Here is a 25564-nt window from a genome sequence, read left to right as displayed (position 1 = left end):
ATTTAATTTTTTATGTGTATGTATTTCGATAGTTGTGTTTACGTTTGGGCTGAAGAAAACAATTTTTGATTAACTTTACAGATATTACGTTAGTTTAAAAAAAAAAAACCACCACTACATCGATATAAAGGGAGACAATTTTTTAAACAATTAAAAAATTCCCGCCAGTAAAATACAAGACAACTATTTGTGTTATCTCCCTTCTTAGTAAAAACACTCCTGACCCTTACACAATCATACATGTGTTTATTCATAATGAAATATTGCAACTCTACGATAACCATACAATATGTCCATGTGTTGAAAAAACTAACACTTCTTATAGTCCGCAGATAAATGACATTTTATATTTCAATATCCAGCAGCTCACGGAAATGACGTCACGAAAAATGGTGTTGAATGTTGTGTGAGACTTGTAAACTCTCTTGCGTTAGATTTTGAATTATTTTGACAATTATAGCGCATAATATGTAAAATTATGTCGTCCTTTCTCACTGGTAAGTTCATTCCAACAAGAAGCAACACTGATCTTTCTTTCCACATACAGATTTGGCCGATTTTTGGGCTTTGTTGTTTTAGGCCTTGCTTGATATCGTGATGTTTGGGTTTGAACATTTAAACGAACATTCATTTCAGATTATTCGTATCTACACGTAATAAAAAAATGAAACAAAAAGAAGATATTCTTTAAACAATCCTTGAAATATCGTAAAGATGGTTTACTTAAATTAAACACAACACCATGAACACTGTCAAACCAATCTTGGACCACAGGGGTGGTGGGTCAGACAAGGTTCAACTGTCTATGGCTGTCGCTATCCTGTGTTATGTAAGATAGCAACCGCCATTGACAGTAAAACCTCGTCTGACCCACTAAACAAGTTCCTGGGCTTGGACTTGGACATGCCTGTCAATAGTGAACTTCAAAGTTTGATGCATCTCCGTCAATAACTTGGGTTTTAGTGAATATCATTTGTGCGTTTGGAGGCATCGTCACTTCCGTTTCAAAGTTAATCAAGTTGTTGGAACAATATGATGCTATATTGCATAAATTATTTGGCAAATTAGATATCTACAATTTACGGAACAAACATTATTTCTAGTTTATTCTGCCCAATAACGATCATTAAGATGCTTGATGAATGTACATAGTGCAGGGATATTGGAGATTCCCGCTATGTGGTAAATGATGTCCTAAAGGCGTGTAAAATAAATTTAATTGACAATTTTTTTCTGGTAAAGGACATAACTCGAAAGTGGTCTACATGTATATGGAATTAGATCTGTCTCTTTGTATGCCCACAATCAGATACACCTGTTACCTGTTTGTCCAAACTACATATTAGCTTTTCTGTATTATTCAGTACTCCATCAATGTGCTAGGCATGGATGTTACCATGCCCCAATGGCCCATTAGGCCAATCGCCCAATCATGGATGTGTGCCTTTTGGCGGGTGAGTTCAAAAAGCTTGCATTGATTGTGTGTCTGATATTATACAAATATCTACATGTATACATAAAAAAGACCAATGGTTATAGTTTGTTGTTTATTATCTCAACGAGATTGATTTTATAGCTTTATCAGGGACAGGGTGAGAAAAGCAATCCAGTTGAGATGACCAATGATAATCTGTTTATCACTATTTTACCTATAGCCTTTAATTTTATTGCCAACTGCATGTGGACATATTAGTTACTTGTGATCATTTTTCAAATCACTCGCTTGAGAAAGGAAATTATCAGTCAGTATGATGAAAGGAAAGTTTCGTAAAATAAGATAATATGTTCATGATGTTTATTCTTTCATTTTTACTGGTCTCATCCTACTGTAGAAAGTTTTATGTATGACTAGTGTTCTTACTTCTTAGAATTCCAACTACTGTATCACTAGCCTGTCAACTCTGAGCCTAACCACGACCTTCAGTAGGAAAACTGTCAAACCTAGTCAATTAAAGTTGTGAGTTGGAATCCTGAACATGGCAGGTGTGCTTGACTCCAATCTTAATTGACCAGGTTTGTCAGTTTTCATACTGAAGGTTGTAGTTCTCTTCGAGCACTTATATACTCCTACAATAAAATAGCCAAACATGTTAAATTGACATAAACTAGAATCAATCTTTGCTTAGTAAATTTATGAATGTATAATTTAAAAGTTATTTTGATAACAATATAAATAACACATAGCTGAGAGGGTGATAGAGCAGATTGTTACCCTGAGAAAACATTGTCAACCGCAGTGAAGCTAAGGTTGACAATGCATTCGTTGGGTACCAATCTGCTCTATTACCCTCTCAGTTATGTGTTATTTATTTTATTATACTTAATATCCTATCATAATTGTCTTTAACAGATTTATTTTATTTTAAAAGTTTTTTCTATGACGTCACATACAGGACAACGCTACGGGTACATGTATTAGCAAAAGTTAAGGAAGATGTTTTTATTACAGTCAAATTATAAAATCTGAGCAAAAACGTAGAACTTATTAAGCATTAATATTGTATTTAATTACTGCATGTAAATTTAATTCATTGTCCTTTAAATTATTTATTTTTGATTGGTCTGGACGAGAGGGTAACAACAAAAAAATTGTCACCCTCTTAGCATTGTGATAGAGTAAATTAACACCCTCGTATTAGCCAATCAAAATGTGGCATTTTAACGTGAAGTATAATAATTAATATTGTTATTCTACAAATGCTGTTATCCATTTCTCTACAGTAAACATGAAACATCAGTTAATATTTCTATTATAAGCTTTGTTTACCTTTTCAGCTTTGCAGGACCAAGAGAATAAAGTAGATCATGGCTGGTCCCAGGCCAATTTTTTTTCTCAAGAATCTCAGAACACAGCAACAAGTGGATCAGGGAACCAGATGTTTACCAGCAATACACCAGATTCTCAGCCAATTGCAAGTCTGGATGGCTGGTCAGACAATAGTGTTGTAGTTGAGGAAGTAGCCCAGGATCAGTTTGTTCCTGGCCAATATTCAACAGGGTAACATTTTTTATAAAAATTAATACTTCTGTAATCAACATGATGAATGGTTGAAATTAGAAATGATTTATCTTGACCAATTAATTTTTTTTTAAATTTATATCTTTCGTCATTAGTCTTTTAGCATGCTCATCTCAAGCATGTCAAGGGGGTCAAATTAAAAACCTTCAAATTGATGTCTTTTTCTCTGAAACCTTTTATGAAATTTAATGAACAAAAACTTAAAGCAAAACTGAGGACCACTAAACAAGATGTTCTTGTATAATGGAATTGAAAATGAAATATGCAACCTTTTAATCAGCCTTTTTTTAAATTTTCAGTGAATATATAGATGGATGTAATTCCCAAGACATCTTTCAGTCATATACAGATGTAAGTGATGCTAGTCAAGTTTCAGTCGTTGATTATAACAATCTACTAGACAACGGAAATGTCCAGAATGTTACAAACATGAACGGCAATAATGTCCTAAACATTGCTGAAAGCGATATCATTCAAAACATCACCAGTGCCGAAAGCAATAACATTCAAAACATCCTGGGGACTGTTTCTTTTGTAACAAATGATGGAATGGTTGTAAATCCAGGCACTGATTTGACCTCTGATTTGACCTCTGAAGGTCCAGTTAAAACTTTCAATGTGACAGTGTCCGCTGACGGTACTTTGGTGCATCTACCAACAGACGACAACAATGTTCCAGCTTCAGATGAATATGTTTATCTAAATGCAAATAATGATCAACCTGTCAATTCTGTTTCCAGTCCTGTTACCTTGGCAACAGCTGCAGGAAGTGATGCCACAACAATACTTGCACCTAATACTACCACTGCCTTGACGACAAATCATGTGACTGGGGGATCTGTTATTACACAGAATGCTATGTCACAAAGTCCAATCAAAACATCTGATGTTATCTTGATACCTAAAATGCAGGGAGGAACAACAAGTGTTGCTACCCTAACGACTGAAACTATACAAGCTATTCTTCAACAAAAGACTCCACTTTTTTCTGGGGCTCAGAGATTCAAATATGTTACTACTTCACAAGGAAATAATGCCCAAGCTGTTAATCAGATTCAGCTTATGGCGCCGAGCAATCAGTCAATTCCACTAAATAGTGCAAAAAATCAAATTAATAATGTTCAGCACTCAGGTGCTCCTAGATTGACTTCTTTACTGACAGGAAGTGCTAGCGTTCAGTCACCCAAGATACAGACAAATATGCTGCAGAAGACGGCAGCTGGTTCAGTTTTAAAAGTAGTAGCACCCCAAAAAACTGTGCTGGTCTCAAGGGGCCAAACTCCTGGAAGTGTAACGATGGTTCCTAGGATGCAGACCCCCCAAACAGCAATGGTAGTGCCTAACCAACAAACGTCACCTGCGTTGATACCTTATATTGTACAATCTCGTTCAGGGCAGACAACTGTGTGCAGTAGTACTACCAGTAGTCAAGCTCTAAGAGTTATTCAACCTTCACAACATATTATAGGCAACAAGATTTTCATTGCCCCAAATAATAGTATAGGAAATGTTACAAACACTGTACAATCCAAGCCAGCTCAGAATCCGTATGTGACGACATTATCTACAAACAATGGTGAGATAATCAATCAAAGTGTGATGAATATAGGTGGCAATTCTAAGGTATTGTCTGCATCTACTGCCCAAGACATTCTAGCAGCTATTAGCTCAGCACAAGGAAAGATAACTCAGACAACTGGAACATCTAGTCCGCAAAATGTGACTTATACAATAATTACCTCTCCTTCTACAAAGAATAATCAAGGGACTGTGACGAACCAGAGGGGGCGTGGCAGTGCAACATATGTTAACAGTAGAGGGCGTGGGAGGGGTCAAACAAAAGCAGCTAGTAGTAGAAATCTTGGACAGCAATATGTTATTGTCCAAAAAGACAGTCAAGGTAGGAATGTGTCCTACGTGGTTCCAAATAGTTGTGCGTCATCAACGCCAAAAGTGCAAATGCAGCAGAATGCCTCAAATCAGTCATCCGATATTATAGACCTAATTACATCTCCAACTAAGTTAGACACTACAGTGGAAAGTAATTCAACTTTATCCGAGGGGCAGGTGAATGGGAGTTCTCCATGTGTTACCCCGGTTATAAATAAGAAGTTCGTTCGCTGTAAGGATGGGGGAGATTTGATTAAAGGGACAACTTACATGGTGTCAGGGCCAAATGGATTACAGAAGAGAATGGTATTTAATGGAGAGAATTTTGTGGAACCGTCAGGTGAGCTGTCATGTAAGTACTAAAGAAAGTTGTTTGTGTCAATGTTTTAATGCTAAAATACAAGACTTTTTTAGTAAAGCACATTTGAAAAATAAAAATCATCCACTTTTATAATAGTCAAAAACGTTTTCCTAAACATAACATAGTCTTACAAGATCTATGTTAAATAATTAAAAAATAAAATCAGTTTACCTACATTGTCTTTTAAACATTTAAGTCATTGATTGTCATGTTACAATGAACATTTCTGTGATGCCATGAGGTGAGATTAAATATTTTTTGTGTGATGATGATTGAAGATAAAAAAAAAAAATAGACTACAAAAATAAAAAGAATTAATACACTACAGAAACATAATACAAAATTATAATAGTTCTGTTTCCTGTCTAACCTTCCTTCAAATTTACATTAACATAAATCCTATATTTTCATGCGGCCTAACACACATTTTAATGTTTATTATGTTTATTGTCCAGACATTTATGGTTAAGCAGAGTTAAAGTCCAGAACTTTTCCTTGTAAAGTCTATGTACAGAAATATCAAAAAGGATGTAGTCATGGTAGTATTCTAGTCATTGAGTCAACTATCCACCAAAACATAACTGGAAGTTTCAAAAAAAGAATTATTTAACCAACCTGCCTACATTATATTTTTTGTCAGGAGGCTTAAAATTTTCCCCCTTGTCTTTATATTTATTTTGTCTTACAGCACCAGAGCAAGCACCGGATGGATCCATGATAGGTGGGGGTCGTAAGGAAAAACTATTGAAAGGCAATGCCACTGGATTGAACATGGTTAGGTAAGGACAAACATAAAAGGTTGATAGGCACCATCCTTTGACAATAAAACTGGCAATCCAAGTCAATCAAGGTCGGTGGTTTCATTGTCTTGGTTCTGTGACTTAATAGTTAATACTGTATTTTCATTTTTGTGAGCACACAGATGGATATGAAGTATAATCAAGGAGCTATCCCCAGTAATCCCTTGAAACCTAACGTAATGACGAAGGAAAAGCATGAAATGCAATTTTTACCATGAATATTATCATAAAAAAAACAGTAATTTAAAAACCAAAACAACACTATCAGCTTAGTTTATTGATTTTTTTCAGACAGAATTGGGTCAGACAAAACCTACAGCACTACATGTCTTACCACTGTGAGCACATGTTGATTAAATTTTGGTAATTAATGATTTAATTTGTAAATAATTTAAGGAAGAACATATATATATTAATAACCACTGATAAAATTCATGTAATTTGTTATTTCACAGTTTTTATTTTGCATTTCAGAGAAAATTATATGACCGATTCAGATTCCAATTCACAAACATTACCAAACGGTGTAGGTAGACAGTGGAAATTTACTGATCCTCCGTCAGCAACAAATTTAGCAAGGTATGATGTATAAAACATCATTGAAATATATGTATCACCATCTCCAGACTTTTCCACATTAAAAGATGTCCTATATGTGCTCCAGTCTCTAGCCTGTATTTCAGTTGTTGTTTGCTGCTGAATTATTAATTATTTGAATTGTTTTTCATTGTGTCATTTAATGGCCTTTTTATTGCTTGCTATGTGGTACATTGTTGTGGTATGGGTTTTGCACCTAGTTGAAGGTCTTACAGTGACCAATAGTTACTTACATTTAGGTCATTTTAGTGTTGTTGTTCCTCTTGTATATTTATGTTATTGAATAGGCCTGGCACACATACCTGTCAACTGACCCGTATTCTGCGGGTGTGACCCAAGATTTTCACAATTCTGAGGGATCACCCGGGACACCCGCCGGGTCATTGAATAACCCGGGAATTCCGAAAATGACCCGTTTTCACCCGTATTTCTTAGCCTTGAGATTGATTTCATAAGTAATATTCCTTTGAAATACCGGCAAATTCGTAATTCTTCCATGAACAGGAAGTTCATCTAGCTGTGTAAACTCAAATTAAGTTACCCATTTAGTGCATGGCTTCACTTGACAGCTTTGGTGTCAAGCACACTGTTAATTAACACCAATTACCTTAGCTTTAGGTCGTAAATAAATTGCACTGTTGTTTTACAAACATATTTCAACTAGAGTTACTTCCCCTTTTTTGTCACCATTCAAAATAATTCGTTCTATTTACGTTTTTGGGGTGAAAAAGATTAAATCTTAAAAAAAAAAAAAATTCAAATACATATTGAAATATAACTTTTCATTATTTTTATACCTTTATACAATTTTTAAAAAAAAGTTGAAAATTATTTTGTTCATCTATACCTCTTTTAACTGTATTACTATATTTTATTACAGTCTGCAGCCAGCTGAATAGCCGGTCTACTGACCGTGCAAGGGCTGTATAGCCAGTCAAGGTCGTTAAAAACTTCCATTTGTTGTAGCCGGTCTCAAACATTTTAATGTTACTTTTGAAAAATTAAACCTAGTAATTGATGTTTGAGGTTGAATTACATCATCACTATAAGAAAAGAACATAAGACTGTGTTACACATATTTATAAAAATCTTTTCTAAGTGCAATGAAATAATAATTAATAAGATTTAAAATTACTTAACCAAGTGAACATGCATTGATGTTTTTGTAACTTTGATTTAAATTATAAGAAAAATAAATAACCATAAATACTGAAATTCAGCTCGAAAAAGTTCGTACGCATTATGACCTGAGATTTGATTCTTCAATGCAGGTCATGACCTGCATTTTCATCGTCACAGGTTGACAGGTATGCTGGCGCATGAATAAAAATTTGTTGGTTAATGCAAAAATATGTCCTGAATGAAATTTGCTATCTGATAAAAAGTAAACTGCAAAAACTCTTATTATCATTCAAAAGAATGTTTTTGTGTATTATTTCATTTAACAATTAATGTGCAGTGAAAATAGATTTTGTTAACGTTGGTGTTATAATCGCCACCATCTTGTTTACATTGTATGAAAAGGAAGTTCAGTCAACGTCGTTATCGAAAACTAACAAACGCCAAGATCAACTGCCGGAAGTCCTCTCGACCAATCATATCAACATATTCCCTAATATGTAGATCACATAAGAATTATGAGAGTATAAATCGTACTTTTCTAAATGCACACATTTTATTGCAGCTATTATTACCATCATTGTTTTTTTCAGACCACCTCTACATCCAAACAAAGGAACAGATACTGAGTCGTCTCAAGGTAATAAAATATATCCAGATTTTTAGACCAGAACTGAAATTTATTTTGTTTGATGTTGTCTACCTACCCACCTAAAAAGCAGCTACATGTAAAATTTAAACAGGCAAAATTTGCTCACAATTCACGTGAGATTCACCTCAAACAAGCTTACATGAAATTCACATGAATTTTTATGTGATTTTCATGTGAATTAAGATTCATATAAATCCCAAGTGAAGTTTTTCACATGAATTTGATGATAACTTTGCCAAAAAAAATAAATTGGTATTTTCCATGATTTTAATCAAACTTGAAAATTTAAATGTTATATGAAATACTTAATTTTATAACATGTATAAATTGATCTGAATTTCACTTGAAAAAGAAATTATGAGATTCACATGAAAGTCACATATGAGTTTGATGTATAAGCTCGTTTGAGGTGTAATTCACGTGAAATTTGCCTGTGTAGCTTAATTCTATGTTAACTAACCAAGCATTAATTTCTAGTCTTGTCTTGCATTTTCCATCAGATTTTGTAAAATTATAACTGAATTGAACATTTCTGTTATAAGTAGTTCAAAGAAGGACCTCTTATACCCCACTATGAATCAAATTCTGGAACAGCCCTTACTAGTATTAATATTTGATTAGAGTAAAAATTTAAAAGGCTACAGGACATCCATGTAGTATTATGAAATATCCTTAAACAGTATGGTAAGGTCTTTGACCTCAAAATTATGCATTTATGAAATCCTGTTAAATATTTTTTCTGTAATATTTCAGATAATTCTAGTCAGTCAAAAGATTCAAGTGAAGTAAAAAAAGAAGTAAGTTAACATTGTGTATACTTTTCATAAAATCTAATTTATTGGTTACATCTGGAATTAAACTATTTACCTGTTAGTTCTTATCTATCACCTTATTAACTGCAACAGGGGTAGCTTGTTTTCCTCTAATGCTGGGGGTTATGGATTTGATATATGGCTAAGTGAAACCAAAGACATTAAAATTGATATTAGCTGCTTCATCCCTAAGCACAAAGCATTTAGGTGTTAGAGGGTCTGAGGTATGATAATGTGTCTTGTTAGTGTGAAATGTCTTCCACTGACTGTTACGTTGTTCACTAGCATGTTAAAAATCTGGCTTAACATGTCTTTCTACAATAGTAATTTTTGTAGCCCTGTATAGCTTGCTGTTCAGAGTGAGCCCAGGCTCTGTGTTAAAGACCATACCTTGACCTATAATGGTTTACTTTTATAAATTTTGTCTTGGATGGACAGTTGTCTCATTGGCACTCCTACCACATCTTCTTATATTTACTTTCTGTATGTTCTTGTACAAAATATTTTACTGTTACCTTGTAAACAAGCACATTAAAAATTCAACTCAGTGTGTCTACATGTATCTAGGACAAAGCAGGGCTCATACTCACAACATACAAACTTATTTTCGCCCTGATATGCATGTAATGTTTGCAACTGGAAATGGATGTTATTTTTAAACAACAATCCATGTTTACAATAGTTAGTATTGTAGACTTTTTAATATAAATAAACAGGGAACTTAATTGTTTATTTTAGCATTATTAAATATAGACTATAGATTTATTGAAGAGTTTATATCTTCTTCTCTATTTTACAGGATGACAAATTTAGCAAGGAATATGTGGCTATCTGTAAATATTGTGGTGTTTTAAGTAGTAATTTGACTAAATGTATACGATGTTCTCGGATGTTCCCTGAAGACATCAAATTGCTACCAGTGAATGACACCTCGAAACAGTTAGTAGTAGATAAAAAACAGTTTTATTCCAAAAAAATTAGTGAACAAGCTTCTGTGTACGGTGGATATACGATAAAACATGGAAATTATGCAGTAAAACAAACACAGGACCAAATCAAAGCTGGCCGTACAGTGAGGAATTCTGGGAAACAGTATAAACTGGTTCATTCAAGGAGGATTAATCCAATTCCAGACCCAGGTAAAAGCAGACACTGCAAACAAAGATTACAATTTTCAAATATTTTTGTGCTTTTGATTTAAATCATGATGTCTCCAGCAGACGACTTAAATAAGCTTCACCTTTCATTTTGTCAAGGAATTTTAAAAGTCTGTTAGTATTTGATTTGTTTCACTTGACTGGGCCAAGTTTAACAATTAGCACATCATAGAAAGGTGTTTCGGGATAAATTTATCAATGAAGTGTCCAGTTATGGTAATTGATCAGGTTAAAATATGTAAACACTACACTGTTTGGTTACATTGATAGTGAATAGAAATCAGTAATGATAATTATAACGGCAATCATTCTTATAACACACATTTTTGAATAGACTGTCCTTATGCAAAATGAAACGTAAGCTCTGCCAGATCAGTTGAATAAACATTGGTAATAATACTGGCAGATTTTACTTTTACTACGAATGTGTACAGTGAAAATTTAAATAAATATTTTATTGGGTATTTTTAAATTAAGATATTTTCAAGAAAAGAACTTGGAAAATAGAGAAGGAGAGTTTTCCTCTCCTTTGTGCATACAGGGTAGGAGATTTTAGTAAAGAAATGTTCAAATTTTTCATGAAGTTGTTGTAGTTTAAACTTTTAATGACCATTATGATAGTAAGTTGTTTATATCATGAAAATATTTCAAAAAAAATTATCTATAAAAAAATAACATTTTTTCCTACCGTGTTTACAGTTACTATTACGTTATCTTCTGATGAAGATGAACCAGAAACCAGTACTAAACCAGAACAAATCACCCAGAATTCCAAGCAGGAAGTTAAAAACAATGAGCCTGATGAACTAAGTGATTTAGTAAATGTTATTCCATTAAAACGTCCAGCATCTCCAACATTTGGAAAAGCCAATCGAATTGCTAGGATGGAAAATGAGGTAATTAATACATCATTTGTTATGATACATTTGATTTCAAATTAAAAAAAAATCTTGCAAATACATCATAGGACTATCATATAATATGACCATCTTGCATGAATTCCTATTGTCTCTGGGTTGATATTTATATTTACCAAGTCTCATATCTATGTATGAGAGCATAATTAATATAATGCATGGAGGTGTTAATACTTTACCATGTTTACCACATGTTTACCACAAGTCAAAGGAATAACTTCAACAAGTTATTAGAGAAAATTAGTAGATTTTATAACTGATATTGAAGATAAGTTCCAGTTATTCATGGAGTATCATTGACAAATTGCTATAATAATCCCAAATACATGAAAATATTAAATCAATTGCCCTAAAAAAATTCTTCAGAGCAAATTTATCATAAAAATTCAACAAACTAGTAATAGCTTCATGGGAAGTCACAAATAATAATATAAACATGTTGACAACACACAAGATCTAAACATTACAACAAACAGTTCTAAATTTGAAATGATCCGATTTGCATTTGAAAATCTGTTACAAACCATACTTATAACGGACAATGTAACTAATATGTGATATATTCAAACATAATTCATGACAAGAGGAGATAACTCTGTCAGAATTCGTACAATAATGATATGCCTTCTATTTTCTAAAATAACTTGTTTAAGTCACGACCTTGCAATTAATTGATCATGACCACTCTTTCAAAGATGGGGGATATGCTGTTTTACCTTTGTTTATCTGATCAAAGAAATAATGTGTCTCAAATTTCTCTGGAAAGACAAATTAAAGCTTGTGGAAAGTGATGCGTCAATGAGAATAAGATTTAGTTTTCATGGTTTTATTGATATGTTTTATGAGAAAAAAAGAGGAGTGTAGTGTAAGTTAATGAGACAGCAATCCAACAAAGCAAATAACTATAAACAAAACAAAACAAAAGTATCTTTAGAATTAGAAATAAATGTAGACTCATTTGAACCACTTACATTTTAGTCATACATTCCTTATAAGGATATTTAATTTAATTTTATTTTTAATCCAAGGATGGTCAGCCGGTACGGAAAGTGAAAAGACAAAACTCAGGGGATGGGATGACACCAATACGGACAGTATCTACTAAGACTGCTGTGATTGATACGAAGTCTGGTACGACAGAGATGACAGAGGATGATGAAGTGACAGGAACACTTGACCCTCTTGCACTTGATTGTCGTAGCATTCGTGTGGGTAGTTTGAAGGGAACTGCAGTGGAACCTGTCTTTATTACTACAAGTGATATCTCCTTTAACATGGAAGGTATGCAACTAACACAAAGGTTCCTGGTTTAATCCCTGCTCAGGGGAGAAATTTCAGTGACTGAATTTTTGGCTATCCCTTGACACCATTTGCGAGTATGGTCTTGAAGAAACAATGATAGTCTGTTGGAAGGGAACGATAAATGGCTGACCTTTGTTAAGAGAGCGCTATATCTCTTGCTCATAAAAGACACCCTTGTAGATTTGGAAACAGAGCAGGCTAATGCTGCTACACCCACAAAGTGGAAAGGGATTAATATAAGTTGCAATAATATGTTTCCCAATCCACTATAAATAAATATGTTTGAACTAAACTAATGCAACTAAATATGGAATTGAAAGATTTGAGTATTTATTACATCTTTTTTGCCCAACCTAAAAACCTGTGCATCATCTGTGTTTTCAGAGTCAAGTTTCTTGCTTGCAGTGAAGCCTATATTATATCAGAACATTACAGCTTTTACATTAATGCTAGCAAGACAAATCTTTGTTTGGCTTGCTTGCTTTGCTTGTATCAATGTTTGCTCAAGCATGGCAATTAAGATAGGCGGGGCTTCAGCTTGTTTATGTCATACTTAAATTTTATTGGCCGTTATGTTTGAGGTTAAGGACACTAAATTTTAAAACATCACAGGATGACAAATATAAAGCGCAATCGCAGAAATGGAAGCCAAAAAATTGTATTTTTTTTCTCGATGATATGCATTTTTATCATCCAACTTAAAAGGCTGTCGTCAAGTACTTTTTGTAAAACAAAAAAGCTATTCGAACACACCTACTCTGATTTCGAGTGATTCATTACATAGGTATTTCATTTGACCCATTCATTTCATCTTTTAGTACTGTGATTTTTTTTATGTTATAACGTCAACCTGTAGCTTTGCTATATAAAAATGATAGAATCTGAAGCGAGATGATGTATCAAATATTCTTTCTTTGTACGTTTTCAACACAAAATATTCATCTCAAACACACCCTAACATAAGAAGGTGCACTTGATTTTCTAATAAAAGGGATAAATTAATTAGGGGGGATGACTTAATTATTTTATTTATTATATCTATTGTTATTGAATATTGCGCAATTTGGATTAATTTTTGCTTGTAAACCTTCAAACTGATTATTCTTTGTTTATAGAGAAGGCGATAAATGCTTTCTGTTATGTTTACTTTAGTAAGAAATTTTTTAAAAGTGAAACAAATAAAATAACAATTTTCTTCTCAAATACGAGTGTTTTACTGTAAAAAACAACCATTTGTATAAGTTTTTAATTTATCTATTACATAGTTAAGTAGAACAGTTAGATATCAAGTCGACGACATGGTTATCTATCAAGTTGGATGAAGAAAATTCTTCCCTTTTTTTTTTTTTAATTAATACAGACGGAGAACATATCAATCTATAAGTTTACTTATTTCCGTGTCTGTCCTTCCATTACGTGACTCAAGAAAAAAAAATCAAAAAATTGGAAACAATTGTATCAAAAAGAGGAAATCGAGCGAACCTCCTTATGTTAGGGTGTGTTTGAGATGAATAATTTGTCTAAAAAACGCACAAAGGAAGAACATTTGATACATCATCTCGCTTCAGATTCTATCATTTTTATATAGCAAAGCTACAGGTTGACTTTATAACATAAAAAAAAATCACAGTACTAAAAGATGAAATATATGGGTCAAATGAAATACCTATGTAATGAATCACTAAATCAGAGTGTTCGAATAGTTATTTTGCTTTTCTAAAAGTACTTGACCACAGTTTTTTCAGTTGGATGATGAAAATGCATATCTTCGAGAAAAAACAAATACATTTTTTGGCTTCCATTTCTACGATTGCGCTTTATATTTGTCATCCTGTGATGTTTTAAAATTTAGTGTCCTTAACCTCAAACATAACCGTCCAATAAAATTTAAGTATGACGTATACAAGCTGAAGCCCCGCCTATCTTAATTGCCATGCTTGAGCAAACATTGATACAAGCAAAGCAAGCAAGCCAAACAAAGATTTGTCTTGCTAGCATTAATGTATTAGCTGTAAAGACAAAATCTCAATTGAGTCAGTTGCGGCTGTTTTTGCAGTTAAATGCAAGAAGTTTGGAGCCATAATGCAAATATATATAAAACAAAATTTTAAAAGTGTAGATAGGAAATCTGACTGACTATTAAATGTCTTATTAACCTCTTAGTTGTGTTACTTGATTAATTTAAAATCTTTTTTTACTATAGCTCTCAAATCAATGGCTAAAAAAATTGCTTGATCATATAACATGTAATGTTCGATAAATTAAATTGTTCTTTTCATGTCATCAGACCAGTGTACATCCTAAAGCTGAATTCTGATTTGGTAAATTCCAAACCTTCTTCTGGAAAAGCTCTGAGTTTAAATAATATTTTTTTTGTATTCCAGGAGAAGATGATTTCCACAATATAAAAATAAATTCAGATGATGTTGTACAGTGCCTTTATGGAAAGAAATGTAATGTGATATTTTTATTAACAAACATTGAAGCTGGTAAACATGTGAGAGAAAGTTTAAGTATGAAGGAAAAAGTGGATGGAAAGGCATATTTTGATCCCGGTGGTTCAGGTAAGACTAATAAAATGATCTTTTGATCAACTATATATTTTATTTAATGCCCCTTAAAAATCAGGTTATTAAATCCAATGCCTCTTGTAGAGATAGTGACGTGCTCTGTGTAAGATAAGAATCATTGCAACCACTCTGAGGGGTTCGTTGGTTGTTCAAAATTTCTGTCTCTATCCAAATAAACTCATCATAGATACCAGGATTAAAATTTTATATATACGCCAGACACACGTTTTGTCTACAAAAGACTCATCAATCAATATACCCTTATTTTTTCAAAATTTTCTTGACCTTATTTGGATGGCCTCAATTACAAGACCTACCTATTGTATTTATTGTAATTTCTCCACCAAAACATGCATGAACTATTTGCCCCCAGGCACTGGACGTTAAACAACCACCAATCAATCATCTATATAATTACTTTAATGGACCGGTACTGGTTGTTATATGAAACCCACAAATTTCTGTATAATATTCCACGTAATCAGTGAAGATCATAGGGTGCAATCAAAAACAGTATAAACAATAGCAACAATATAAACTGGCAAAATGAAAAAGGAGAAAAAAACAAAACATAACAAAAATTTACATAAAAAAACATGATTGAAAAAAGATTGAGGAGTTTAAAGACAAAAAAAAAATAAGGTTAGAAATGAACGAGGCAGTTCTACAGTTATTGTATGAAACATCTATGGTCCATGGTAAAATCTTGAGCAATGGTTGCCTACATAATATGCATGTAGCAAGTGCAAAGTAGTGCAGCAAAATAGAAAGAATGTTATATTATTAAATGAATTTCCATTGTCAGTACATTTTTAGCCAATCAAAATGTTTTGAGGTACACTTATGAAATAATAACCTAAATTGCATTAGACTATAATGGGAATTTGAAATGGTCATTTGACCTTATCAGAAGAACATGCCTTATACAGAATGTTGGGAATTTTTAAAACAAGTGTTATATAAAAAAGTTTTATCCAATGGAGCAATATCTAAGTTGCCTTCTTGTAATCTTCTACATATATATTGTAGTTAAGAAGAAAAAAAAATAAGGGTAAAAATGAATGAGGCAGTTCTACAGCAATTGTATGAAACATCTATGGTCCATGGTAAAATCTCGAGCAATATCTAAGTTGCCTTCTTGTAATCTTCTACATACATGTACATGTATTGTAGTTAAGAAGTATTATGTAGATGTTACATATGTTTTCTATTTTCTTATGTTTCAGTGAATAAAGATACGTATATTACATTTTTTATGAACGATCAATGTAAGCTAGAATTTAAACAGTTGCGATGTGTTCTCCAGTCCTACAAGAATTCTAATAAACGTGAGTTCTTGGTACAGCTGGATGAAGATGACCAGCATAAATTGTTACTAAAAACTGCACCTAACATTAGTTCAAAAACTATGGAAATAGCCAAAAAAAAGACATTAGAAGAATCGAATTCTACTGAGGACAGTACAGACTCAAGGGCAGTAACTCCGTCAAATTCAAGGGCAGTGACTCCAGCAGAAGATGGTGAAGAAAGATCTCCGTCACCGCCAAGAATACTGTTTAGTGGCACGGTTGAAAAGTAAGATATCTTTTTGTTATTCCTAAATTAAAAAAATGAACCATAAAATATTTAAATCCCTCACTCTTAATTGCTTATGACAACTGCATTCTGTAAACATGAATATTTTAGTGAATGTTATTTGTGCATACTTTGCACATCTGAAAGTTGCATGAAAATATTTGACTGTAAATATTATGTAAATCCAATGAAATGATAAGTGTGAGGTTCAAGTTTTAAAAATTTTTTATACGCAAATTTTGACAGGACGTATTATGGTATACAAATGTCCTGCGTCCGTCTGTCTGTCCGGCGTAAACATGTCGCACTGTAACTTGAAAACGACTTATCTAAATTTCATGAAACTTATTATAGTTGTTTCTTATGATTGTCAAATGATATGTATACTTCTTGGTGGAAATAGGATTAAAACTTTTTGAGTTACGGCACTTTGTAACTAAAACAGGGGTGTATTTTTTTCACATGTCGCACTGTATCTCAAAAACGATTTTTGATTTTATGCTTAAAACTTTACACACTTCTTAGTTATATTAATCTTTTTTGTATACTTTTTGGTGATGATTCAAAATTTCATTTTTGAGTAATGGAGTATTTTGTAAAAAAGGGGGAGATTTTTTTTTTTACATGTCAAACTGTATCTCAAAAACAATTTATGATTATTGCTTAAAACTTCAAACATCTTTGTTATATTAATCTGAAGATCTGTATACTTTTTGGTGATAATTCAAAATTTCATTTTTAAGTTATTGAGTATTTTGTAAAAAAGAGGAGTTTTTTTTTTTTACATGTCACACCGTATCTCAAAAACAATTTGTTTTTTTCACATGTCGCACTGTATATCAAAACTGATTTTTGATTATTGCTTAAAACTTTACACACTTTTTAGTTATATTAATCTTAAGATCTGTATACTTTTTGATGATGATTCAAAATTTACATTTTTGAGTTATTGATTATTTGTAAAAAAGGGGGAGTTTTTTTACATGTCACACCGTATCTCAAAAACGATTTATGATTATTGCTTAAAACTTTACACACTTCTTTGTTATATTAATCTGAAGATCTGTATACTTTTTGGTGATAATTCAAAATTCTATTTTTGAGTTATTGAGTATTTTGTAAAAAAAGGGGGAGTTTTTTTTTTACATGTCACACCATATCTCAAAACCAATTTATGATTATTGCTTAAAACTTTACACACTTCTTTTTTTATATTAATCTAAAGATCTTTATATTTTTTGGTTTTGATTAAAAAATTTATTTCAGTGATATTTAGTTTTTTGTAAAAAAAAAAGAGGGGGGGGGGTTTCACATGTCCCGCTGTATCTCAAAAACAATATATGGTTATTGCTTAAAATTTTATCAGAAACTATTTATGATTATTGCATAAAACTGCCACACAAGGCATTGGGCGTATCATGCGCTCATGGCGCAGCTGTTTATTATATTTTTAATAAAAATTTTATAAAAATCAAACAAGCCAGATTTATTTAAGTCAAGGTGTTTGGTACCTCCTTTAAATGGAAAAAGATTTTAAAGAAAAGAAAAAGTTTGAGTATAATGTAAAATCACAAAAACACTGAACTCAGAGGAAAATTTAAAAAGGAAAGACCATTGTCAATTGCAAAAAGCTCAAAGACATCAAACGAATGCATAACAACTGACATATTCCTGATTTTGTTCAGACATTTTCTTATGTAGAAAATGATGGATTAAACCTGGTTTTAAAGGTAGCTAAACCTCTCAGTTGTATGACAGTCACATCAATATCTAAACATGCTAAATCTAATTGACTGTTTCAGGTTAATTACATATCCACCTCCTCCTGCAACAGGGGGAATAACTGTGACAAATGAAGACCTTTTCTGTCTCACTGATGGAGAGTTCCTAAATGATGTTATTATTGATTTCTACCTCAAGTAAGTATACATTCAGAACCTTTAAACATTATGTCTTTTTGATTGTTGAATATGAATGTAGACATGTAGATAGATGGATAGGATAATCATAGTAACAGATTAATACCTGTATCCTTGTTTTATGGGTTTTCATGCTATTAAGAAAGCATTGTGACATTACAATTTTCTTTAAAAGAGCATGCATAGTACAAATTCATATGATGTACGAAAGCATATGATCTGACCATTTGTGGCAACCAACCAGAATAAAAATGTTGAGATTTTACTTAGAATTTTAAAAAGGTTCTATAAACATTATGTGTCTGAATTATTTACCTTCATTTGTATGAAAATGTAGAGAGTCTTATAACAACAACACTTTAGGGACTGCTGCAGAAATTTATTGATCGACATGTTGTTAAAATTTAAACGTCACAATGTTACAATGGTAAGTAACGTTATTAATAGCAACGTACTGGAGTGAAAGTGAAAGTTCATTGTAAGTATGTAAATAAACTATAAAAAGAAATTAAAATAAAATGTTTTTGTTGTGAAAATGTTTGTTAAAATTATTCTGCCAACATGTGTTTGTCCTCTTGCATCGTGGAAAGAATAATACAATAAGTTGTCAGGCTGTGTATATATACTGTATAGGTTGTGTGGTCTGAATGTTCTGTTAACTTTCTTCCCCAAAATAGACGACATTTTATCAACAATTCCATACCATTTCGACTGGCTTCCCTTGGCCAGAGGTACTGCTTCCAATTGTGTCAGGAATGCTGTAAAATGTTTCGGTCGCCGAAAGTAAAGGACAAAGTATAGATATCACTAGTCTATGTTGAATTTTAACTATGTGTTCGTTCATCAAACTATCGGGAATGGCCCATAATCTGTAAAAGTGGTTGTATCTCGAGGGTTGTGTGTTTGATTAACATATTTTCGGGAGCATCAGATTGAATTTGAAGAATACGAAATCGGGTGCATTTAATTTCAAATGAATTCTGTTAGAGAGAAATAATTTCCTATCACTGTTCTCTTCCTCCTTAAGGCTCGTTTTGGGTTAAGATGGTCCGTTATTATCTATTTCTTTTCTTGTGGTTGATGGCAGCACGATGCAAGAGGACAAACACATGTTGGCAGAATAATTTTAACAAACATTTTCACAACAAAAACATTTTATTTTAATTTCTTTTTATAGTTTATTTACATACTTACAATGAACTTTCACTTTCACTTTCAGTACGTTGCTATTAATAACGTTACTTACCATTGTAACATTGTGACGTTTAAATTTTAACAACCCGATTTTTTACTTCAACATGATTTTATGTATTGTTTTTATCCTGATGACGGTGCCCTAGGCACCGAAACATGTCGATCAATAAATTTCTGCAGCAGTCCCTTAAGTGTTGTTGTTATAAGACTCACTACATTTTATGTTTTTTATCATAACGACCCTGCATACCCTCGGGTATCCACTTTATGGATTCAACCGTATTACAGACTCACCAGGCGTTGGTTCACTTTCATTTGTAATTGATTTGTATGAAAAGAACTAGGGTTTATTCTTGTTAATTATATTTCAGATATCTTGTCCATGAAAAGCTGAGTGAATCAGATCGTAAGAGGACCCATGTCTTCAGTTCCTTCTTCTTCAAACGATTGACACAACGAATAAATAGAAGTATAGATCAACATGGGGATATAGAAATGAGGTTTGTATGGGGGAGAAAATTCTTATTACAAGTGTCAACTGAGAACTATTTATCTGAAACTTTAGAAGATGTGATTTCATGAAAGCTTACAAGCTGCTATTCCAAGATGTTTTTATATAAATTCATACCTTCTGCAAATTAATAAGTTCTGTTAAAAAGGAGAAAACAAACATAGAGCTGTTTATTATGATGTCAAGTTAATAGAGAATATTTGAGGGGAAAAAAGACTAAATGAACATTTGAGGGGAAAAAAGACTAAATGAACATTTAAGGGAAAAAAAGACTAAATGAACATTTAAGGGAAAAAAAGACTAAATGAACATTTAAGGGAAAAAACCTAAATGAACAAGGAACATTAAAAACCAATTATATACCTCTTTAGAACCTACCTCTTTAGAACATACAATTGTTTATTTTAGACTAACACTTGCACATCATGTAGAATATTGTTATAAAAATAAGAAGATTTGGTATAATTTCCAATGAAACAAATATCCACCAAAATTTAACTGAATTGGATGTAAGCATATATAGGCATCCATACAGCCCTCAACAGTGAGAAAAGCCCATACCCTACAGTTGCCTATACAGGGATTTTTCTAGCATTTTACAGGGTCCGGTATTCGGACCCATTCCCAACGTCAAAAACCCTACATTTTTCCCAATTTTAGGAATAAAATTCCCAAATGATCACAAAATTCATTTACATCTTTATTATTCATGACAGAGATGTTTATTTTATTCAACCACTAGCTTTATGCCAAAAATCATCAAAAAGTAATGTGTAAATCCAAGTTGAAACATAAATTGAAAAAAAACAACGTTGACAAACAATGGCTGCTGCCATAAGTAAACAGGAAGTGAAGAAAATACTAAAACCAGATCAAATTTCGGAAACGGATAAGGCTATAATTTCGGGTTTGCAGATAAAATACATTAAATAAAAAAGTAAAAGAACCAAACATGTGACACCCACTAAAATTTTGAAAACTAAAAAGATTATATTTATACAGGATATATTCTATACAGAACTCAAAGTATTTTAGTTCACAAATGTTCATGTCAAAATCAAGTAAAATGTAACAATCCTTTAAGAACTCTTTTTTTATACTAAAATAAACTTGAATGCCTTGTTATTTTGAAAAAAAAACCAAAAAGGTGTAGTCCCTACTTTATTTTCACCAAAAAAGAAAATTTTCAATGAACTAAACGCACTAAAAATTACATCTGGTATATTGGTTTGTTTTTCCCCAATTTCATTGAAATATGGCTTTAAATAATTCCCAAAACTGGCCAGAGTCCTTTTTCCCAAAATACCCAGATAAACCCCTGCTATAAAAGGCACAGACATGAAAATATGATACATTTCAATTGAGAAAACTAATAGCCTAATTTATAACAAAACTTTTTAAGAAATAAAACAGATATCACAGACATCAGACATGAACCAGCTTCCACTATAAGGGTAGTAGGTTCTAATTTACTGTATTCACAGTAATGCATCAGATATCTTATTAAAATTCTATGGTAGCGGGTCTTTGAGGTAAAAATGTTAATCAATTCTCCATACATTTAATTTTGGAATAGCGATCTTTTTCCCGTAATATTCAAAATCTGTACAGGGATGTAAACTAGATTTTATTTAATGAAAACTACGATGAGATATCATTTTTAAACAAAGTACTATTGTGACTTATATTTGTAAAATTATTGCAGTTTATCAGAAAGAAGACACGCTCGAGTGAAGAAATGGACAAAGCATGTAGATTTGTTTGAAAAAGACTTTATAATAGTTCCAATAAATGAAAGGTATGTTGTGGCTTGTTTTATGGTTAATTCTATACTTCAATTGTCTGGTATTAAAGCTGATGAAATGTTAGTTTTGTTTTATGGTTAATTCTATACTTCAATTGTCTGGTATTAAAGCTGATGAAATGTTAGTTTTGTTTTATGGTTAATTCTATACTTCAATTGTCTGGTATTAAAGCTGATGAAATGTTAGTTTTGTTTTGTCTCTTTCACATTTATATTGATACACAGAGGACAATCCAAACCGAAAAATACAATCTAAACATAAAGCTGAAAATAACGGAGATGTTGATAAAAAACAAACAAATGACATGAAAAGATAAATGTAACATTGGCAAATAGTACAAATGAAAATTTGACAAAAGCACAGATACTTACAATTTTACTAAGTTTGAGTGACCAATACATTTTATTTTTAAACAGGAGTAATTCAGTTTTAAGCATTACCATTAACCTAATTATTTTGACATTGATGTTTAAAGTGACTTAAAGACCCAAAGGGTCAGGTGTTCTAATTATTGTTTTTAGCTCACCTGGCCCGAAGGGCCAAGTGAGCTATTCCCATCACTTTGCGTCCGGCGTCCGTCGTCGTCCGTCGTCGTTAACTTTTACAAAAATCTTCTCCTCTGAAACTACTGGGCCAAATCAAACCAAACTTGGCCACAATCATCATTGGGGTATCTAGTTTAAAAAATGTGTGGCGTGACCCGGTCAACCAACCAAGATGGCCGCCACGGCTAAAAATAGAACATAGGGGTAAAATGCAGTTTTTGGCTTATAACTCAAAAACCAAAGCATTTAGAGCAAATCTGACATGGGGTAAAAATGTTTATCAGGTCAAGATCTATCTGCCCTGAAATTTTCAGATGAATCGGTCAATCTGTTGTTGGGTTGCTGCCCCTGAATTGGTAATTTTGAGGAAATTTTGCTGTTTTTGGTTATTATCTTGAATATTATTATAGATAGAGGTAAACTGTAAACAGCAATAATGTTCAGCAAAGTAAGAACTTCAAATAAGTCAACGTGACCAAAATGGTCAGTTAACCCGTTTAGGAGTTATTGCCCTTTATAGTCAATTTTTAACCATTTTTCGTTAATTAAAGTAATCTTTTACAAAAATCTTCTCCTCTGAAACTACTGGGCCAAATTAATCCAAACTTGGCCACAATCATCTTTGGGGTATCTAGTTTAAAAAATGTGTGGCATGAATTGGTCAACCAACCAAGATGGCCGCCACGGCTAAAAATAGAACAAAGGGGTAAAATGCAGTTTTTGGCTTATAACTCAAAAACCAAAGCATTTTGAGGAAATCTGACATGGGATAAAAATGTTTATCAGGTCAAAATCTATCTGCCCTGAAATTTTCAGATGAATCGGTCAATCGGTTGTTGGGTTGCTGCCCCTGAATTGGTAATTTTGAGGAAATTTTGCTGTTTTTGGTTATTATCTTGAATATTATTATAGATAGAGATAAACTGTAAACAGCAATAATGTTCAGCAAAGTAAGATCTACAAATAAGTCAACATGACCAAAATGGTCAGTTGACCCGTTTAGGAGTTATTGCCCTTTATAGTCAATTTTTAACCATTTTTCGTAAATTAAAGTAATCTTTTACAAAAATCTTCTCCTCTGAAACTACTGGGCCAAATTAATCCAAACTTGGCCACAATCATCTTTGGGGTATCTAGTTTAAAAAATGTGTGGCATGACCTGGTCAACCAACCAAGATGGCCGCCACTGCTAAAAATAGAACATAGGGGTAAAATGCAGTTTTTGGCTTATAACTCAAAAACCAAAGCATTTTGAGGAAATCTGACATGGAATAAAAATGTTTATCAGGTCAAGATCTATCTGCCCTGAAATTTTCAGATGAATCGGTCAATCGGTTGTTGGGTTGCTGCCCCTGAGTTGGTAATTTTGAGGAAATTTTGCTGTTTTTGGTTATTATCTTGAATATTATTATAGATAGAGATAAATTGTAAACAGCAATAATGTTCAGCAAAGTAAGATCTACAAATAAGTCAACATGACCAAAATGGTCAGTTGACCCCTTAAGGAGTTATTGCCCTTTATAGTCAATTTTTAACAATTTTCATTAATTTGGTAAATTTATGTAAATTTTTACCAAATATAGTTCTCTGTTACTAATGGGCAAAGTTCATTATAGATATAATTGTAAGAAGCAAAATCGTTCAGTAAAGAAAGAACTTCAAACACATCACCATCACCAAAATACAATTTTGTCATGAATCCATTTGTGTCCTTTGTTTAATATGCACATAGACCAAGGTGAGCGACACAGGCTCTTTAGAGCCTCTAGTTTTTTTCACTATTATATTATATTTTGTGAAAAACACATGTCACAATAATAGATACATTTTTGTAATTTACTTACTATATGATTTTGTTTTAGGTCACATTGGTTTTTAGCAATAATTTGTTTTCCTGGATATTCAGAAGTAAAAACTGTACGATATTTATGTCGAGAGACTACAGCGGAGGAAACCCCTGAACCAAAGGGAGAAAACTCTCAGACAGACACTGATGAATCTCAACAGCCTTCTGTAGGTGAAAATAACAACAAGGAAAATCAAAACACGGAGGAGGAGAGTAGTGAAAAGTCTAATGATGTCAAATGTAAACAAGAATCTCCCATGGAAGAGGATGAAGAACAGGTAAAAATATACTACTCCCTTCCCTTGAAATGAAGAGAAGAAAAGAAAAATAGTGATACCAAATTTTTGTCAATTGAGTGGACAGGGGGAGATAATCCAGGAATTATAATTATGTCAATAAATACACATTTTAGTAAAATAGGCGCAAATATTTAACCATGAATATAGATTTAAATGTAATGGCAAATGAATCTACTTTCATGGGAATTGAAACCAATAAGATTTGAATGAGTCTGCAGCATATTACAGAATATTAAAAGAGATAGCTCTCTTCTTTTTATATGAACGCAAAAGCTTTTTTGGGATTGTATAATAGTATGATGTTGTCTGCGTCGTTGTTGTCGTCATCCGAAAACAGATTTGGTTTCCAGAAAATAGCTTAAGTTTAAGTATATGGATCTCTATGAAATTTTTCAAGAGGGTTCAATACCAGAAATGGAAGGTTGGGATTGATTTTGTGGATTATTGTTTTAACCGTTTAGGAATTAGGGGCCCAAAACAAGCATTTTTCTACATTCAGGATAATTACTTGTGAATAAGTAATTCAATTGCTCTGAAATTATAGCACAATGTTTAATACCACAAGTAGAAGGTTTGGATTCATTTTGGGGGTTATGGTGTCATCAGTTTTGAAATTTAGGGCCAAAAATAAGCGTTTTTCTAGTTTCCAGACAATAAATTGTGTTTAAAGGGGC

At 32.5% G+C, this 25564-nt stretch overlaps 1 protein-coding gene across 2 annotated transcripts in view; it reads left to right on the top strand.

The window, feature by feature from the left end:
* Positions 1 to 368: 368 nt before the first annotated feature.
* LOC139492029 (sentrin-specific protease 6-like) overlaps positions 369 to 25564 on the top strand; it is a 33609-nt gene continuing 8413 nt past the window's right edge. Inside the window, exons 1-16 of one of the 2 annotated variants that reach the window (XM_071280089.1) lie at positions 369 to 497; positions 2776 to 2998; positions 3319 to 5249; positions 5959 to 6049; positions 6545 to 6649; positions 8380 to 8426; positions 9192 to 9235; positions 10050 to 10389; positions 11107 to 11303; positions 12353 to 12605; positions 15011 to 15190; positions 16423 to 16771; positions 18574 to 18690; positions 20256 to 20384; positions 22101 to 22193; positions 24608 to 24869. In XM_071280089.1, the coding sequence (XP_071136190.1) occupies positions 479 to 497; positions 2776 to 2998; positions 3319 to 5249; positions 5959 to 6049; positions 6545 to 6649; positions 8380 to 8426; positions 9192 to 9235; positions 10050 to 10389; positions 11107 to 11303; positions 12353 to 12605; positions 15011 to 15190; positions 16423 to 16771; positions 18574 to 18690; positions 20256 to 20384; positions 22101 to 22193; positions 24608 to 24869 (4380 nt within the window). In that variant the 5' untranslated portion in view covers positions 369 to 478. Of the gene's footprint in view, positions 498 to 2775; positions 2999 to 3318; positions 5262 to 5958; positions 6050 to 6544; positions 6650 to 8379; positions 8427 to 9191; positions 9236 to 10049; positions 10390 to 11106; positions 11304 to 12352; positions 12606 to 15010; positions 15191 to 16422; positions 16772 to 18573; positions 18691 to 20255; positions 20385 to 22100; positions 22194 to 24607; positions 24870 to 25564 lie in introns of both variants that reach the window. The other variant, XM_071280088.1, reaches the window with a different exon arrangement.

This window comes from Mytilus edulis, chromosome 10, assembly GCF_963676685.1.
Source record: "Mytilus edulis chromosome 10, xbMytEdul2.2, whole genome shotgun sequence".
In the NCBI taxonomy this organism is placed as follows: domain Eukaryota; kingdom Metazoa; phylum Mollusca; class Bivalvia; order Mytilida; family Mytilidae; genus Mytilus; species Mytilus edulis.
The sequence above is the reverse complement of the archived record's forward strand: the minus strand, read 5'-3'. Positions and strand labels throughout refer to the sequence as shown.